The 20,804-nt window shown below is 26.5% G+C and overlaps 1 protein-coding gene across 1 annotated transcript; it reads left to right on the forward strand.

Annotated features, from left to right (window-relative positions):
* Positions 1-19,165: 19,165 nt before the first annotated feature.
* LOC136989293 (putative fatty acyl-CoA reductase CG5065) lies at positions 19,166-20,123 on the forward strand. Its single transcript, XM_067287414.1, is given in 3 exon segments — positions 19,166-19,252; positions 19,391-19,725; positions 19,727-20,123. Coding segments are annotated over 3 exon segments (819 nt in total).
* The last annotated feature ends 681 nt before the right edge of the window (positions 20,124-20,804 follow it).

A 20,804-nucleotide genomic window follows, 5' to 3' on the forward strand; every position in this document is an offset into this window, starting at 1 on the left:
TTTTGTTAAAATTTATTTTATATATCAATAATAATAATAATAAAATTCTCGAACAATGGTCATTGTTTAATAGAGGCCGTTATTGAATTGAAAGGTTCGACTGTACTTGTAAATATCATTTACATATATGTATAATTAAAGGGGGTCTAAAAGTCAGTTAGTCATTATAATAGCTATTTTTTTCAACTATTTAATCATATATTAATCACGTTTCAACCAATTTTGTACGCTATTCTAAATTCAGTTTGCGATTAGCATTCACAATTGTACACAAAACAAAGAAATTACATGCTCGTGATTAACTAACTTTTCGACCACCCAGTGCATCTGTATGATAATATCGGATATGTTTTAATTGAGTTTATGTAAGATAAAAGTAGAAAAAATGACCGGAAATATTGATACATATCGTATATTATGTAATTTTATGTAAATATCTTTAATTTTCTATGAAAAATTTTCACCAGAAAATAATAAAAATATATAAATTACATTACGAATTTATTTATTTATTTTTTTTCGAGCGCATAATTTTAATTATTAGTTGCTTTCAGAAACCATTCGCTAATGAGAAAAATAGGATAAAAATCAAGGAATTCACTTAGAATATTGATTGAATAAATGTAGAATTTTAAGAAGAATGTTTTCATTCAGTTCGTGTTAGAATTTATAGATATTTAAATCAACTACATATCTTGACCTTTATTTTTCTCCTTCCCCTGTGAAATCGTGTAAAAATTTCTAAAATGTAAGGCGTTGTAGGACATAATTTTGATTCATTAATACTAAAATATAAAGAATTTTAATTAGAAATTACTAAATATATATATATAATAAAACAAAAAAAAGTTTAATCGTGTAAACTTGCTGAAAGATTTCTTCATAAATTAAACTTTTATGCGCTAAAACTTTTTATTACGTGTAATTTTCATAAAGGATCTACCCCATTTTTTAAATAACAGAATAAAATTAGGGAGGAAAAAGTTCTGAAGAAGAATAATCTGTTGCTTGAAGTACACGTTTCGACCAAAATTTATAAATAAAAATATAAATAGTAGAAGGGAATACAAAACTTTACGATAGATAAGGTTGATCGTAAAGTTCATTTCACTTATAAATTCAATAGAATTATTGCATTTAAAGTTAAAATTCTTTAAAAAATATCTGGGTTAAACAAAGCCTTGTACTTATTTTATAACAGACTTTCGACATTACCGATGATTCTAAATCACCGGACTTCTCATAAACGTGTCTAGAAGAATGCATCATGGCTATCGTAGAACATCTAAGACGATTCATGACTTCAGACTTACAGAACGTTGGCGAGTGTAATCACTTACAGACCTCTCGAGCCAGTAACATTATTATCTGGCCCATCAGACTCACTTTCTCTTCACCAACTGCACACTCTAGCACTCAATCAAGCGTGACAGAAATGCTTCAGGCAAATCGCAATGTATGGAAAGCGTGCAGAGTGCACAATTCGTAGACACTCCTTGAATGAGACGATAGTAGGTACAATTATATGACTACCAGTAGGAGGCCATTTTTTTTATTATTATATTTTTTTTTTCTTTCCCCTTCTTCTTCTTATTCTTACTCCCGTATGTCGAAGGAAGCAGCAAGGAGAATAATGGAATAAATTTTTAGGGTGGACGAGAAGTTTTATGAAATTACTTTTTAGTCTTACTCTACCAGCACAAAATCATTTTTCTATAGAACGGGACGCATCTTAAGTTACAAGAGATCTGACAGCAACATCCATGATTAATGTTATCATCAAATGGACCACGAACCTGAATTGGCTGAGTACCAAGTAATATTGGGTCGATTACTTCTCACGGTAGCTACTGTTTACTACCATGGTGAATTTCCACATACTCCTATTATTTCTGCTCATCGCTACCTTTTCTATCATTTGCTTCAATTATGATAATGATATTTACATCAATAGACAACAACAGAGTGGTAATTACATTGTTACATTCATAACTATCGAAATCAAACGTCATCTTGCTCCTGAAACTAAGTAGAAAGCAACTAACATCTACCAACTTGTCTTCATTAAACGTAATTCTCTCAAAATATTTTCATTATTATTTTTTTCTTCATATCTTCGAATTAGATTTGGAATTTTTCAATACATTTAAATATTACGACTTAAGAAGGAAAGTATTATTAAAATTCTTAAATGTCTGAAAATTTTGAATTTATATTAACTAATTATTATTTTTAAACGTACAATTTGTTTTATTCTTTAATTATATATTACAATTGTTTAACATTTAATAGAATTTAATTAAAATATTTTCTCTTTAAAATTCTGTTAAATTCATAACTAACGTAGGACTTCCGCTTAATTTGTAGGATTTTTAGGATTTTTATTAAAATTTATTTTATAACTAATGCTGATTTATTGATTTTTTTTACTAAGCTTAATGCTGATATCAGATGAGATTTTTAAAATTTTTTATGCAAAAATTTTAAATATTAAAATATTTTTTGGCTTTATAAATCTATGAATTTCGAATTTTTATGAGCGATTATTATTTTTTATTAGTATAATTTGTTATAATTTTTTTCTTTTTCTTGCTTAGTCACTTGCAATTGTACAGGATGAGACAAAGTTCTTCCTTATAAAATTGATCATATGAAGTGAGGTACAGTACAGTACTTGTGATGTAAGTGCACATAACAGTAGACGTGTTAACATGCATTTACATTATTATGCATTTCGATTTCAATAAAGGATATAATAAGTAGTAAAAGTGGTCTTTTGTGTCTAACCGTTGTGACAAATCTAGTTTAAAAACTGAATAAAATAGCCAATTACCATGCATTTATATGCTCATTCATCTAAACAGTACTCATATAAATCAAATTCTGTGACTTATAATTCCCTGATAAAGCTATGTATTGTTATTAAAGATAGAACCTATTTAAAGGTCTAGCTTAATAAAGGAAGACGATGAGAAATCTTTACCTCTTCTCCTCTCAAATATACATATAAATAAGGATACAGAGTACATGTATAAAGGATATTAAAGAGATACAATATAGATATGCATACTCAGAGAGTATTCATACACATAGAATATTCAGAGAGTATTCAGACACACAGATATACAGATATATACACACAGAAGGTATTAAAAGTACAGATATACATAGGGTATAGAGTATTGAGCAGATATAGGCTTATATGGGATGAATTAAAAAGTAGTATATGCTAATATTTAATCGAATTAGTTAAAATTCCCGTTTAAAATTTTTAAATTTAAAATAAAAATTCAAATTTTATCAATATAAATTTTAAAAAGCAATAATAATGTATATTTTAGATTCATATTGAAAAAAATTTTAACTTTAGTCTAAGATACGATGATTAGATAGAATCATTTGTCTCAGGAGCATCATCACTGAAACCTCAAACAAAAGCTTCCTGAAGGAAGAATAAATGGATTACAACAATGATGGATGAAGTAATGGATAAAAGCATCATTTTTGCTATATTTACTTATTGTCAGTTTTTCAATGTTTTATTTCTGATCAGATATAAAAAAAACCCAGGAAAAAATCAGTGCAAAGTGATGTGAATAAATGCATTTGATAACATAATTAGACGTCTCAAAATCAATCACTAAAAATAACTTTATAAATTATGATTTATGTTCTAAAATGTTATATTTTAAACATAAAAAATATAAAAATACTGAATATATATAGTTTAAACATTTATAAACAAGAATTTATACCTTTTTTTAAAGTAGATTTTTCTAATGTTTGGTACAGTTTAAATATAAAAATTATATATATTATTTATTTAAAATAAGGTTATTAAATTCAATTTTAACAAAAATTTCAACAGAAATAACATAATATATTAAAATTAAGAGCACAATAAACCTTTATAGCTTATAGAAGTGAATATCTGAGAACCTTACAAAATGAATAAAACATGTGATTTCTACATTTATTTGGTTAAAAAATTTATAACTTTTTCTTACACTAATAATAATAAAAAATATCTTAAAAATAAATAAAGAACACCTTAACTTAATAAAACAAGAATTAAATTCTTAAATATAATTAGGAATTTAATTTTTTTTAAAAAGTTATTTATAACAATATTTATAAATGATGCAAAGCTGATAAAATATGTCACCCACATAGTGTGTAGTTGGGTTAGAATCATTCATGTAAAATACATGATTTGAATCCATTGCACGGTCAAATAATGCTACCACAACACATCTAGAAAGTAAAGTAGAAGCAGATCAGAATTTTTTACTCAAATATAAAAAAATGTATATATATATATATATATAACATCTCATAAATATAAAATTCAATGTTATAAAACGTTCCATATGTAGGCTATATGTATTTAATATTGATTATAGTTAAAACGTTTTAACATTATTACATTTACACAATATATATATATAATATATATATATATATATAAATATATATAAAATAAATTAACTAAATTTTTTATTTATTAAATTACATTTTTCTATAAGTAAAAATCAAATTTATGTTGTTATTTATTTATGAATATGTACGCTGTTTGGTGTATGAAATTTAATTTTAAATATTTATATAAATAAATAACAAATTCTTTTTAAAAAAATTAGTTTTTATTTTTCTTTTTCTATTATAATTTTTTAAGTAAAAGTTTGAATAAAAGATTTTTTTTAAACTTAAATTTATTATTACTATATATGTAATTAATTAAATTTTAGTATTCATTTTTATACATTCTTTAAAAAATTTATTGTATTAATTTTTTTTATAAGTAAGATTGAAAGATTTTTATTGTATGTAATTTATAATCACAGGTTTTTGCTAGTATCGAAAATTTAATTATAAATATTAAAATAAATATATATATATATATATATATATATATATAAATATATGAAACTTTAAATAGAAAAATATGGAAAAAATAAAGTTTTAATCCTATTTTTTCAATATAATTTAAAATAAAATAATTTGAATAATATTAAAATGAACAGATTGTATATACATGTGTAATATATATTCGCACACAATACAAATTAAATTAAACTTTTCAAATTTTATAAATAAAACATTTTACTTAAATAATAACAATAACCATAAAATAAAAAAGAAAGAAAAAAAAATTAATTTTTAAAAGACATTTTTATATCCATTTTATGCAAATTACCCAACACTCTGCAACACTTTCAACACTTACTTTACATAATTTTTATATTTGCATAATATATTCATATGCAGTAAAGATTTTGTGTTTATTTTAATAAAATTAAAATTATAAAAGTTTCATGTACTTAAAAAACTGCAGTATTATTTGCTATCAAAGAAATAACATTGAGTTATATATATATATTTTTATTATTTTAAATATTATTTTCAATTCTTTTACATTTGTGTTTCTAGTTATCATAAATTTACTATAACTTTTCTTCTCTCTTGAGTGTATTGTGCTTGCTTTACTTCCGTTTTAGGTCGATTGTAGCTGAGTCAGCTAGCTTTACACAGAACGATATGGTAATTCTGTGCTGTATAATAAGCATGATTTCAAAGACTTGTACAATGGGTTGTTACAGTACAAATCTAACATTCAACACGTAAGGTTAATGTGTATGATAACATTAGCTTTACTTGTAATTGTGATGTATATATCTAGTTGACGAAAGTTTTTAATATGATAATTAAAGTATATATTTAAATATTATTTTAATTATAAACTTGCATACAATTCTCTTAAATAAACAAGCATTTAATTAGCCTACACTTTATTAAAATTAATTAATTTTCCAGCTAATTTGTTATACTATTTCTATAATTTCTGTCAGTGAAACTGTTGTGTGATTATAATAATTAATTATAACATATATTCTTAAATAGTGTGTACATTTTTTTTGTTAAAATTAATTAAATTTATATTTGGTAAAAATGTACATTCAATTTTCTATTGTTTTTTTATATAATTAATCTCAATACTTTTGAGAACTTTCCATATATTTCTGAAGTATTTTTATGTGTACGTACGTAAACGTGATTAGCATAATTCATTTGTTAAATGATACGATAGTTTATATGCCAATTGAGGTGATAAGTTGAATGAGGTTATACGAAATTCATTGAACAACGTCGAGTGAAAAGTGCTTTAATTAGGTACATCGTTGGAAGTACGAAGCGACAATAATAGGGGATGCTCTGGTCACGTGAACTCTATGACATTTGTGTCTTTGTCACAAACTAGACATCGTTAGACGTCCATAATAATCATCTCTGTTTTGATAATAGCAAATTACTCAAGTGAAATATCGCCTAATGTTATTTTTTCTTGTTTTTTCAGAATTATTGATTAATTTCTTAAATAACTCAAATGTAAGATATTAATTAACGAAGCTTGTTTAATTAGATATTAAGACGATTAAAAAGTAATAATTTTATTTTTATTTTAAATGACAAATTCCTTAATTTTTTCTATTTTTTATAAATCAATATTATTAAATTTTACTCTTTTGCACCGTCAAAACGTTCGAACAGGAAAATCCTTTCAACTGAAACTTTGAACAAAAACTAGATTTTTTTTTTATTGTAGGAATATTTTTATGCTATTGATTTTTGTACATTTTTTTTATTACAAAAATTTATCAGGGGAAAAAAGTGGGGAAATTTTTACATTTACTTTAAGATACAGATCTTTCTTATTATCATTTTTCTCTTTATCCCATTAAAAGATTTAAAATGAACTGATCTAAATCCATTAACAAGTTCGTCATTTAATATATTTTCTAAGAAATGTAGTTAGGTTTATTCTTTTTTTCATGGAAAAATACAAAAAAAAAATATCTTTGAAAAGACTATTTGATGATTTCTATTGGATCAAATCCAGAATCTGAGTCTGCAATTTCTAAATTTGGAATATTCTTATTTATATCTGATTAAAAGATTTTTTGTAAAATTTTAAATATAAAATTTTTGATAAAAGTTTAATAATTTAAATTATAATATAACGAGTAATTATACCGGACTGCAATTTTTAATCATATTCTTAATTTTATTTAATTTAAAATATATGCTTTCCATCTCAAATTAGTAGTAACTTTCCCCTGTACATCATACTTTTCCTGATAACAATAGAGTGATGCCAGTCTTAGGCTCTTTTTTCTGAAAAATTTATAGATTATTGATTGTAATTATTATTAATTTGTATAAATTTGATTTTGGAATATTTAAAATTTCATAAAATAAATCAATAATCGAGTCGATTTAACACGAGTTTTAAGCTCGATTAAATTTTCCTTCAAATTAGGAGCTTATCGATCCAGGATGACAAATTTTCCTACAAATTCTGATATTTTTACACACAAAACAACGACTTTATTTGTTTTTAAAGTTACTCAAATTACATTTTAAATGATAAAGTAAGAAATATTATAACTAATTATTATATATTATAAACATTACGAAATTTGATCTGTATGTTTGTCTATTTACTAGATTGATTGCATGCGTAAGAGACACTTGACAAATTTTAAAATTATTACACTAGAGATATTACCTAAGGAAGGTTTTGAAAAGCGATTATGCAATTACTTAAGCCGTCTGTCGATATGTTGCTCTTAATAAGTTCAAAATCTGACTTGTTGACGACAACTATAACCGTGGTTGCTTAGTAATATGATTAACAATAAGAAGGTGTCCAAGTCTGATGTCTGTAAATCAATAATATGTAATGTGAGAGATGCTTGATAAAGGTTAAAGTTTATATTGAACAGTGAACTTGTTCAATTAAATCATTACTGTAGGATTTTCCTTATTCGGAAAATTTTATAGGACTTTCATTATTATAATTTTTAATCTTAGTAGCCTAGTGGATAAAACTTGAACATTAAACACTTAGTTTGTACCAGTGCGTGGAGTTTTTCAGATTTCTTTCACGTGACTAACACATGTCTAGGGGCTAGTTTCTCCATAGACAGTTCTCCCGGAAGGCACTACCCTCGGCAGATTGCCCTTGGGTGGTGTTGCTTTAAACCAGTGTTTTTCAACATTTTTCTAATAGTGGCACCCCAACTTGGTCATTTTTTTCTTGAGGCACCCTTACTTTATCAATATAGAGTTATTGCTCTTTTCTTAATCATAAGAAGTATATTACTAAAAGCAGGGTTGAAAATCACTCATCAAACCATTCTTCATTTTAGCTGGTTTATTTACTTATACAAAGTTCATCACTATTATAAAATGTATTTTTTTTTAAATTTTCTGAAGCACTAAATACTGAAAAATTCATATAAATAAAGACAATAAATTCAAATTTTTCTCTTCTCAACACATTGCCCTCTTGGTTCATGGGCAATGTATTTCTCAGCATTGTCTTTTTTCATTGCCAGCTAAAGGAGAAACAGACTAAAGGAAACCGATAGAACAGCTAAAACAGAAGGGCTCTTGTCGAGTAAGATAGCTTCTTCTTGACATTATCCAAGTATTTTGTTGTGTAGATCCTCCTCTTCTTGGTTTTTCTCTCAACTTTCTGTTTCAAGAATTATGCAGCTTTGTTTTCTCTCAACTTTCTGTCTTCAAGAATTATGCAGCTCTGTTTTCTCTGCAAATTATCCTTTTTCTTCCAATTTAGTTAAACCTGGAACATCAAAAGGAAATCAATAAATTGAGATATTAAAATTTACATTTTATTGTAATTGGCTATTATTCAGTTTGTAACACTTCGGCAATATAACCACAGAATGTATTAAACACATATTATTAAATTTCTGAGAATAATTAACACAAATATTGTTACAGAAATCATCAATAATAATGTCAGAGAATTGTTCTCTTATCAGGAAACATGATTAACCACAGAAAGAAGTTGAATTATATAGAGTAAGCAATTTTGTTAAGATGAGGAAGACAGATGAATATAGATTTATCAAGTAAATTATCATAAAATCAAATTTTAATGTACTAAATTTATAATTAGAAATTTTCATTGTTTGGGGATACAACTTTATAAATTGATAGATTTTAATAGAAATTTTAAAATTATTTTTTCGTTATATAAGGGCATTCCTTTGGTCAGAATAGAGTACACGACTTTTCCGTCAATTTTACGTCACTTCTATAGGCTTTTTTGTAATTAGGAAGGGTATAATGACGTAAAATTGACGTAATAATGCGTTTGTTTTCGTATAGTAGTATACAATTATACTCGCAAGTACGCTTATAACATAAAACAAACTATATTAAATTATTAAAATAATATAAAAATGATCTAATTTAGTAAACCTCTCAATTTTTTATCCATTGATTTATCTATTATATATAGAGCTCGGAGCTCATAAATCTTTATGTATTTCTATATAAAATACGTAAGTAGATAAGTCAAGGTGTTTAAAGACACTTCAGTTCAATTTCTTTGTATTAACGTATTAATTTTTAATATGTTAATGAAACAAATAAGAATTCTTAGAATAAATGCAATTGTTTAATTAATTAATTAATTAATTAATTGTTAGCTTTACAGATTCCTTATTTGTGTATTCTCTATTGATTTATTATTTGATTCATTGACCCACAATCATTAAAATATTGGATTCATATAAGTTATACATCTGTTGGCCATTTATTGATTTATCTGTTGTTCATTCATTGATTCACGCTGTTCTAAAACACGAGTTTATTGAAGAAACATCAAGTAACTTGAGAAAGAAAAACGTTACAGAAACATACAAGGAAAAATTCTAGCAACGAGTTGCTTAACTTTCCCGGCAAAAAATTTAAAATTGTTTAGCGCCATCTGTTATGAGATTTTATTTTCAAAAACTTTTATATAATTTAATTAATTATTATAATATAGCGAAAAGTTTAAATTTGAGGGTAGGGATGAGTTTTATAAAAATCGTAAACGGTAATAACGAGTAAAATCTTCGTTCAGTCCAATCATGACACACGAACCCCTCTATCATCCACCTCGTCGACCTTTAACCCCGAAAATTTGATAGCATCAATCCCCTAATATACAAATCTACATGCAAAATTTCTGAAATTTTTGACAAATGGCACAGGAGTTGTTAAGTTTCAAAGTAGAGAACAAAATCGTGGCCTCCCACAGACTAACATCTATACATAAAGAAAAAGCCAGTGGCGCGTTATCCTATGGGCAAAAAGGTGAACTGCTTGGTTCCATCAACAAGGATCCCAAAACCAATCTTTTATTTAAAAAATATTTCTCCAAAAAATTTCCCTTCGAAGAAAAATGTCTGAAGTCAACACTGAAAATGGGGCCCTCGACGATTCAATGTCCTCTGAATCCCAAACATATATATATACATAACAACAGCAGGGAAAGTAATAATAAAAAAAAACTATAAAATTTAAGTTAGCTTTTTTGCATTCCCCCTGTAAAATATATTTTTATTTACAATAAATATCAAATATCTTCTAAAATACCATTTGAAAATATTTTATTCTTGAAATAATTTCCTTGGAGATAATGAGATTACTGAACTGGATAAATTAAAATATTTGGCATGTGAAAAGCAATCCTATCTTCTGCACTTGTCAACTTTGTCACTGATAAACGGATATGTTCTGTTGTTGACATTTAAAGATTCCAAAAATTTTTCAATTTATTTAAATCACTTCTTTAGAAATTAAAAAAAAAACCTAAAATTGAAAACTTTTTACTATCTTTCAATTAGTTTTTTCATTTAATTCAATATATAAATAATATTTAATATTATTAATTGATTTTTTTCTTTATTATTATTAAAAATATTCTAAATTTTCTCTTATATTTTTAATAAATTAAATTAAATATTTAATTGTGTGGTTTTTCCTTATTGACATTATTAAATTTTAAATTGTTTAATAAAAACACTTTAAAAAAATCAATTCGTTTTTATTAAAAAGCTATTAAAACATCTAATTATATTAGTGCTTTACAATTTTTTTTTTAGTTTTTAATCTAATTTTTATTTAATAATTTAAAAATAATAGAGATTAATTTATTGAAATTTATTCGTAGAGATCACAAGAGCATAAATTATTATTATATAATAATTAATTTAATCTTGAATAATTGTTATAATACGGACGAACCTCTAAACGACGGCCACTGACGGACATATAGAAAATGGCCATTGTTTCGGGGGTTATTTTTATGCGGTTTTCTTCATTAAAAAAGTTCCTGAAAAAATGGCAATTGTGTAGAATTGGCCGTTGTTGGGAGGTTATTTTTAATGCAATTTTGTTCAAAAAGAAAAGGTTAGTTCCTGAAAAAAAAATGACCTCTATGCAGAAGTGGCCGTTTTGGAGGTTCGACTGTATATTAAAAAAAGAAAAATTATTTAATATTATATATTTTATAAAATATATTTTTTATATTTTGATTAAAATTAGAGTAAAATATTTTATAAAATAAAAATAAACGATGTTTAAATGCGAATGTGTAAAATGACGTCAAATGAAAATGCCACCTAAATAGTCTTACATATTAAAATATAATTTATTAATTATATTGTAGAATAATTTATTAAATAATTATAAAATATTTTATGAATTTTTTGTTTGTTTTAGCCATTGATTCATCCATTTGTATATAATTCTATGGAGGCTTTGAATTTATAGGTTATATGATATTTTTTTTAAAATTATTTCCTTTTTGTTATGCAGTATATAACTTTTTACATGGGTAAAGAATTTTTTCCATTAAGAATTTTCCGATATTCTGCTTAATATTCACATTTTTGATGGTTATACATGACTTAACTAGTTAGAAGTTAATATAAAAATGTCCGAGTATAATTTATTATAATCAAAATTAATCAATTATAATGATTTTGGCACTAAAAATACGTCAAATTTTTCTCGTGATATTTATCGATTTTCATTACAATGTGACTTTTTTCTCGCATCTCTTCGCATATCGTCGCGTCGCGTGGCGTGGGAAGTATGATTTTTATAAATATATTAAATATAAAAAATGTATATTATTAATTTTTTTTTAAATTCATTTATGTACATAAATCTTGTGTATTAAATGACTATTGGTTTAATTTATTTATATTCCCTAGTAAATCTCGATAAACTTTAAAAATAATAATTTTTTATTGTAACTTTTATATTTATAGCATATTTAGAAAAAGAAAATCATGCACAAATTGGAAGAAAATAGATTAAAAACAATAAATAAAAAGATAATTATAGTACTTAACAAGTTATGCAACAGTTTTAAATGTGATGAAGATTGGGATGAAGATGGAGATGAGAGGAGGAAGAAGAATATATTTAGAAAACTATATAACAAGTGTAAAACATTGTCCAAAAAGTTAAAAAATATACTAAATTTAAGTGAATTTTCTAAAAATAGTGAATATTCTAAAATAAAGTTGTTTTATTTCTTTTATTATATGAATATTTTAAAAATTTTGAAAAATTACTATGCAGCTTTGGACATAATAAATGTATTCAAATCTATATGCTATAATATATATAAAGGATATCAATAAATATATCTAAAGTACACATAAGTTTAGTACATAAACTTCGCATACGATTGATATTAACGTCTTATAAAATAAACATTTTCTTGTATATAGTAAACAATCTTAATGAGATGCGGATCGAATAAGTCTTTTAAAAATGACTTGTTCATTATTGATCTGGGTCTTGTATTGTTTGTTCATTGGCGCCAGGTGTAGAGTTGGCAGATATATCAATCATCGTCACTGCTGACATGGCAACAGTTTACCTACCCTCAAAAAGATATATATATATATATATATATATATACACATACACCTTTTCGCACGCTTAATGGAAATACGTTGTCTTTGAATCATTTATGCTGTATTATTCACTCGAATAAACTTGTTAAAAGTCTAAAAATAATTTTTTTAAATTTTATACATTTAAATTTTTATATATAAAATACAAGTATGTGTATTAGCACTTAGAAAATAAAAAGTTTTTGTAATATTGTAGGAAGTTATGTATTAAATTAATACGAGAAGCGTCACATATCTTTCTTAATGTCACATATAGTTTGTTTTCTTTAATTTATTTCTATTTAAAGGTAAAATGTAGTGTTTTAACGGTAAATATACAGTTTAATTTGCTAATTATAATCGTTTTTTCAGTTATCAATTGAAAGTTATCTTAAGTATACGAAAAGTAATCATAATGATTGCGTGTGTGTACAATACAACACTCACCATAATGAATAGCGGTTCGACACGTCGTCACCAATTTAAAAAAATGCCACGCGATTCGATTTCTTCTGCACTAAAGACGAAATTCGTAACAACTTGTGACTTTTTTTATTGTATTCTAAAAATAATTCTCGCTGTACGAAGATATTAAACTTTAAACATAAAACAAAATTTATGTTTAAACCATTTTTCAGTTTATGATTTTAGATCATCATTGAAAAATAACAGGTGTCATCTTGTGATCATAAAAATTTTTTTATGTAGAAAATTATTTTTTCTGTCTTAAGCCATTTATGATTTATAGTGAACACATTGAATTTCCATAGACACATATAAGAGACAAACATATATTTAAAGAAAATACAAATTTGTTTACATTAAGCATACTTTCAGGATATATCAAAGCACGTTTCGCTCGACGTTTCAACACAATTTACATATAAAAAAATAATAATAAAATTTCTGATATAAACACTAAATTCCTTACCCTTCAAGTTAGATATCGACACAGAAGAGTATAAGCGATTATTATGAATAAATTTAACATTATGACCTTTGAAATAGCTTAACACCTCTCCCTGATTCACAATAAAAATGCTTTATTTTTATTTAATTTTGTGATTATAAAGGATTAACACACAGTTGTACGTGTTAATCCTGTATGTCACTAGTGGAGAAGACCGGGATTAAGAGGATGACATCGGGAGAGGATGTCAATCCCTAGATTAACGTGTACATTACTGTAATTAATATATATAGAAAACATTTAACGTAAGAAAATACCTGTATACAGTAAATTTTTTACGGTTTTTTTATACATGCAAAAGTCTACATTACGAGAAGTCAACAGGAGACTTTTATGTTTTTATATAAAGATTTATACATGCAAAACTGTATAAATCTTTACAGGAAGCAACCTCCATTCCTCCATAGAATACAAAGAATATATTTAATGATGAATATATAGAATATTTACTCTTCAAAATATGATGAAGTACTCTCGCGTGTATCCTTATTCAGACGAAAATATTTTCAATGGAGACGTCATCCCTAAGAACGACTTGAATATTTTCAAAATAAAAATTTATAATTTAATATTTAAGCTAATTTTTTAGTTAAAAAGTATACAGTAATACGTAGGAAATTGAGTTTTATATTATAAAAATATATTTTTATAATCGTTTAACCGGCCGTACGTTTGTCTGTATGAATTTTTCGAAACTTTTTCTTAATTTACAATTAGAATAATGTTATACTTATAATAAAAAAGAACTAAAAATAATCTTATTATAAAATTATTAAATAAATAATTAAATTATATTTTGTATAATTTAAAAAATAATCTCTGAACAACGGCCACTGCCGAAGACGTAGAAAGTTTCCGTCGTTTAGAGGTTGCCGTTGTTGGCAGGTGGCAGTTATTGGAGGTTCGACTTTCTAATTGTAATCGACAGATGACATTTTAAGCTTTCAAATTATAATATCTATTTATATATAATTATATAATTAGTATATTTTAAAATTAATTTTTATATATAAATGTTTATTCAATTAATTATCTAATTTGAAACGAGTACAGTACATTGAATCTTTTAATGTAAAATTTATTTGTACAAAATATTAAATTTATTAAAGTGTAAATTAATTCTTATTTAATTCTCAATTATATTATTGAAACGATAAACATTTTAAATGTAAATTTAAATTGTGATATTATCAATTAGTAAATATATTTGAAGGGCGGAAAATAATGATTTATTTCTTTATAATTAATTATTTTTTTAAATATAGAGATTAGTTGTTAGATGTTGATGTTTGATATTTAATTTGAAAAGATGTATTCTACTCAATCAACTCTCAATTATTCAATTAGAGGATTAACTTTGATGCTGCTAAATAGTTGTAATCAATCAAAACGAATTTAAGTCTCTTTAAAGATGAGTTTATGGCTTTTAAATGATTTCCCAGTATAAGTCAAAAGTTATAAAAGATTTGATGTTTTATTGATTAAAAAATAATATATGTATATTTTTTTTGGTTGGTTGATTGAAATTTATTCCTTCAAACTTCAAAAATATCTGTTGAAGTTTTTGCTTTTTTTTCTATTAAATTTTTAAGCATTTTCTTCAATTTTTCAAAGGAAATTCTGTTATTTTATTACCTATAAAACTGAAAGAAGTTCAACCATATCATTGTCTCTTCACGAAAGGAAACTGTGATCTTGTGATGAGATTTAAACACAGAACTATAAACAGAAATGATAAGAACACGAAGAAAGTATGTTAAAAATTTCGAAATTCGAAAGAAATTTTTAATAAATTCAAATTTTAATTTAAAAGTTGAGCTGTCGCCTAGTAATCATTGTTTCTTGACCTTTATTAGGCTGTGTTCAGTCAGGCTCTTCCTGCGTTACGTCACGTATAGCCAATCAAAGAAGTGTTATTTTAGACGTTATTTCTGAAGCCTAAAATAACACCTTCTATGATTGGCCAGACGTGACATAACGTAGGAAGAGCTTTACTCCTTTTTACCCTCTGTCACCTGTATCTAATGAGTTTGGGGTATTGGATTCTCAGGCACTAATTGTTTATCCAGACGGTTTTATAGCCAAAAAATCAGGGGATTTAACCTGTAATCTGGCCAACATAAGTCCGATAAAGGGGCGATATTCATAATACAATTCTTCAATTACTTTATTAATATAATATATATATTATAAACTTATATTTTGTAAAGGGTAATAGAAGACTCAACGGGACCTTCCAGCTCCTTCTTAAGTCTTCAATATAGATATACTGTACATATAGACAATGGATCTATTCATGCATCTGGAAAAGGTACACTAGGTGGTAGCAGACGCATCAATATTAGGGTACTTCATATTAGCAACTTGCATAAAGGATTTTATTCTTGCAATGCGGAATAACTAGCATAAGGTTGTCTTCTATTTTATTTTTGAATTATAAAATAAAGTGTACTGAGTCCGGGACATTCGAATTTATCACACAGTTTTAACAAAAGGAAAAAATATCTTGTTGGGTATGGTTTTGCAGTTTCTTAAGACGAAACAATTTTTCTTCAGGGAACCTGAAGCATTATCTGCTGCCAGAAAGCGCTCGCCAATATTTGGTAAGTTGGTAGCTTACCTGATGAATATGACTTATACAACAAATCAGGTTCAATTTTTAATGTAGATTAAACGGGAATCCAATTGATAAACTGTCTAGAGAAAAATTGGTTGGAACAGAAGGAAACAGACATCTGCCAATGTTGACGTCCAATGAGAGATGTGAAGCAGTCACCGTTCTTGCGTAAAGAAGTACTGTCTGCCACGTCACACTGTCATACGTCAGCACACAAAGGGAAAACGCAAAGGATACGAATTACAACAAAATAATCAATTTTTTGGAGTTGTTATTAAAGACAATTAAGCCACAAGCTTATTTCTTCTCTTACATCATACTTTCTATTCTAATGTGCCATCGTGTCAATACATTTGAATATGATGAGTGAAAATGCCTTAAATTTTCTAGTATTTTACTCTTCATTACACAAAAATAGCATAAACAATGTTTACTGCAATAAAGTTTCCACGTGTGTCATCACTCTAATGGCACTAACTTACAATACTATACTTTATAGTAAGGTACCTCACAAACTTCGATATTATATTATACTAATGAAGAAACTTATTTTTTGTAATGGCTCTACATTCTGGATATAAAACGTATTCCATTTAGTTGAACACTAACTTTCCACTTTATCAGAATAGAAATCAAATGCTTCTGACGACTTCAATACCAATCGAATTCTATTTGGGTTTTATTAATGGGATCTTCTTTATAAACCACTCAGAACAATGGTTAAATAACCATTATATATTGGTACCACGTGTATTCATTCAAATAACTGAAAACAAAGGTAACCTATTATCAAACATCAAATGTGTATTATTGTGATATCTTCATAATTCCCTAAATTACATATAAGTTTCCCTAAATTATATATAAGTACGGGCTCATCTCCCACCAATGACTAAGAATTACCTAGAATCCAGGTGATAGCTTAGTCATTAGTGGGCATTAATGGGGCCTTCTGCCTTATATAAAATTTTTATAATGCATGTTAAAAGTTTAACAGTTACTAATTTATGCTGATGATCTCAACTTACGTCATAGAATTATTCACTACACTTAGTTTAAATACGCATTATCTGCACAATTTCAGTATTATTCACTTCATTCTCTGTTTAAATATTTAAAAAATTATAAAGCTTGTCTTCTAGATATAAAAAAGATGAACTTTTTTTGAAAAAATACAAATTTTCGCTTCAATTATTTTATTCGGTTGACCCAAGAAAGTCGTGAAAGTTTGATCGTGCTGAAAATATCAACCATGTTTATCTGCCAATTAAGAATAACCAATCGCAGGGGGAACCGCAGAAAATTTTCCAGGGGAGTAAACTTGTAGACAAATAATTACATCACTAAATTTTTATTTTTGGAGATTTTTTCACAAGTAGATTATAAAATACAGTTATAGTCGAGGGTGTAATGTTACATATCTCAATTACGATTATAGTTTGTGGAAGTTTTTACTAGATCTCAAGGGAAGAAAATTGTTGCGGATTCTCTTAACCTATCGTAAATTTTATTTTAAAAAATAAATAATAATATAAATGTTTTAACAAAATTCCTCACAAATTTAAAATTTAATGTTCAAATCCTTATAATTTTTTTTATGAGGTAGATAAATTGCAACTGTAATCTTCAGGCCTTCAAGAGTGATGAGTCTGAATCTTTAACCCCTTCTATGACTTATATAATACTTTATATTTTTGCATACTGATTTTTTCTTTCCTAAATTCAATATTCAATTAATTTATACTGTTAATTTAACGTTCATAAATTTTTTTATATAAAAAGAAATTAAAATACTATTTAAAAGCTAAAAATTCTGTAAAAATAAATTTAAAAGAATGATATTTTAAAAATTTTGACAAGAATTTATTCTGAACAATTAAAAAAAATGAAAAAAAAAGAATTGTAATTTCACCTTTCATTAAATGTTTAAATCAATTTTTAAAATAAAAATCTCTCTGTCTATTTTATTTTTGTAAAACGTTAAGAAAGAAAAAAAAAATTACTAAAATACAAAGGCTAATGGATAAAAAAATAAAAGAATAAAAAAAAGGGGAAACCGCACTTTGTAAATGCATTTATCTGTTGCTACTTTTCTGTAACAAATCGTAAATTATTATTGGACAGTTATGTGAACAGTAAATATAAAAATAAATCTTGATCAACCTTTTTTCCCTGTATTTTTTTTTCTTACTTAATTTTGCATGATTTTTTTTATGTTTTATAAAAATATATTAAAATAAAACCAGTAAATACATTCAAATTGTAACTACAAAGTTTTAAAAAAGTTAATTGTAATATGTTTAAATGTTAAAAAAATTTCTGAACAGAAAATAATAATTATTTAAGGGGAGACTATTGGATAATTAATTATGTTTATTAAATAAAATTACTCAAAAAGTTGAATGCTTTTTATAAATAATTATTTAATTATTTATAAGTTTATTAACCTCTTCATTAGCTGAAAGTAATTAAATTAATAATTATTTTATTTACTTTAGTGTTTCTTTTTTTTAAAATCAGGATGCAGTTAAATTGAATTATATGTTGTGTGTTTGAATTTTTAAATTATCTTATTAATAAAATATTCCGGATGTCTGTTTGATGGGATGTAACGACCAGTAGTCTGAAAAAGAAAGATGAAATAATTGCAGTTGAATCTTTATAAGTTATTTTCATTATCAGGCATCATCTTTATAATAATTGTATGCGAATAGTTGCAGAATTATTACAATATGTGCCATTCATTTTACATTAACTGGATTTGAAGTGTGCATTAGATCAATATCAACTATTTTTATTTCCAAAATGGCTCAGTCAGATGCATCTGCAATAGCAGAATTCTATAAAGACAGGTCTGTTTTTATAACTGGAGCAACGGGTTTTATGGGAAAGGTCTTGGTTGAAAAACTATTAAGGTGTTGCCCAAATGTTAAAACTGTCTATCTACTACTGCGGTCAAAAGAAGGACAAGATCCAAGGCAGAGGCTTGACGAATTATTAAATGTAAAGGTAATTTTTTTAGTCAATTAGATTTTCGACAAAATTAAAAAAGAACAACCTCATGTGCTCACAAAACTTGTTCCAGTTCATGGTGATTTAACTTCCGCCGAATTAGGTATTAGCCAGTCGGACATTACGTTATTAACCAATACAGTATCAATTGTTTTCCATTCTGCAGCCACAGTAAAATTTGATGAACCTTTAAGACTTTCAGTAGAGCTGAATGTTTTAGGAACAAGACGACTTGTAAATCTCTGTCATAAAATGGTTCATCTTGAAGCTCTTGTGCATGTGTCAACAGCATATTGTAACTGTGATAGAGAAGACATTGAAGAAATAATTTATCCAGCACCTGTAACACCACAAAAAAATAATTGATGCCACAGAATGGATGAACGCTGAATTAATGACAGCTCTCACTCCTCACTTGATCAAAGGACGGCCTAATACATATACGTTTACAAAAGCTTTAGCTGAAAATTTATTAGTAGAAGAATGCGGAAATCTTCCAGTCGCTATTGTTCGACCATCAATTGTTACCGCAGCTTGGAGAGAGCCTATTCCAGGATGGGTTGACAATTTAAATGGTCCTACAGGCTTGCTTGTGGCTTCCACTAAAGGTATGTTGCAGACTTTACACTGTCGTTGCAATGGAGTTGCAGATTTAATTCCAGTTGATGTTGTTATCAATCTGATGATAACAGTTGCATGGAGCACTGCAGTACACAGGACAAATAATAATCTATTAATAAAATATCTTTAATTTCAATTACATTTTAGTAATAATATGCTTTATATGTCTGTATACAATGTATATTTTTATGAAAATTTAATATTATTTTTTAAATTTGGGATATAATTTATTCTACAATGTAATAATTAATTCTATTAATATTAGTTATTTAATCTTATGTTTAATGTTCAAGTGTTCTTAATTATCACTCAATATCTTTTCTAAAATTTTATTAGATTGATGCTGTAAAGGTCGCTTTTAGCGTCCTAAGTCGAAAAGCCACGCGACAGAGATAATTGGACCCACCTGGCGTTGGGGCCATAAACGGCCGGAAAGATCAAAGGAGTAGCGGTTTCGTTTAGGGGTCAATGTGTGTGCTACGTGTCGGCCGGCTGGAGAAAAAAATGTAAACAGGGGACGGACGCGAATGTGAGCTACGTCGGCGGGAAATAGGGCGGACGTCTTTGGAAGCTCTCAAAAAAAGAAAGGAAGGAACTGATTGGTCGCGGGTGGTCGCAGCAGGATCCCTTAAATTGGAAGGGTGGCGGAAAAACGAGGAGAAAGGGCGAGAGACCGGATACGTGGTGGTCTCTGACACTAGGTAAGCCTTTGAGGTGTATAGAGAGAGCGTTCTCCTCTTGGAAAGTCCTCCGGAAAAAGGTTAGTGCAGAGACGGACGGCCACGCGGTTGAGCCATCTCCGGAAAAGCGA

Source organism: Centruroides vittatus, unplaced genomic scaffold, assembly GCF_030686945.1.
Source record: "Centruroides vittatus isolate TY-2023 unplaced genomic scaffold, ASM3068694v2 scaffold_464, whole genome shotgun sequence".
In the NCBI taxonomy this organism is placed as follows: Eukaryota; Metazoa; Arthropoda; class Arachnida; order Scorpiones; family Buthidae; genus Centruroides; species Centruroides vittatus.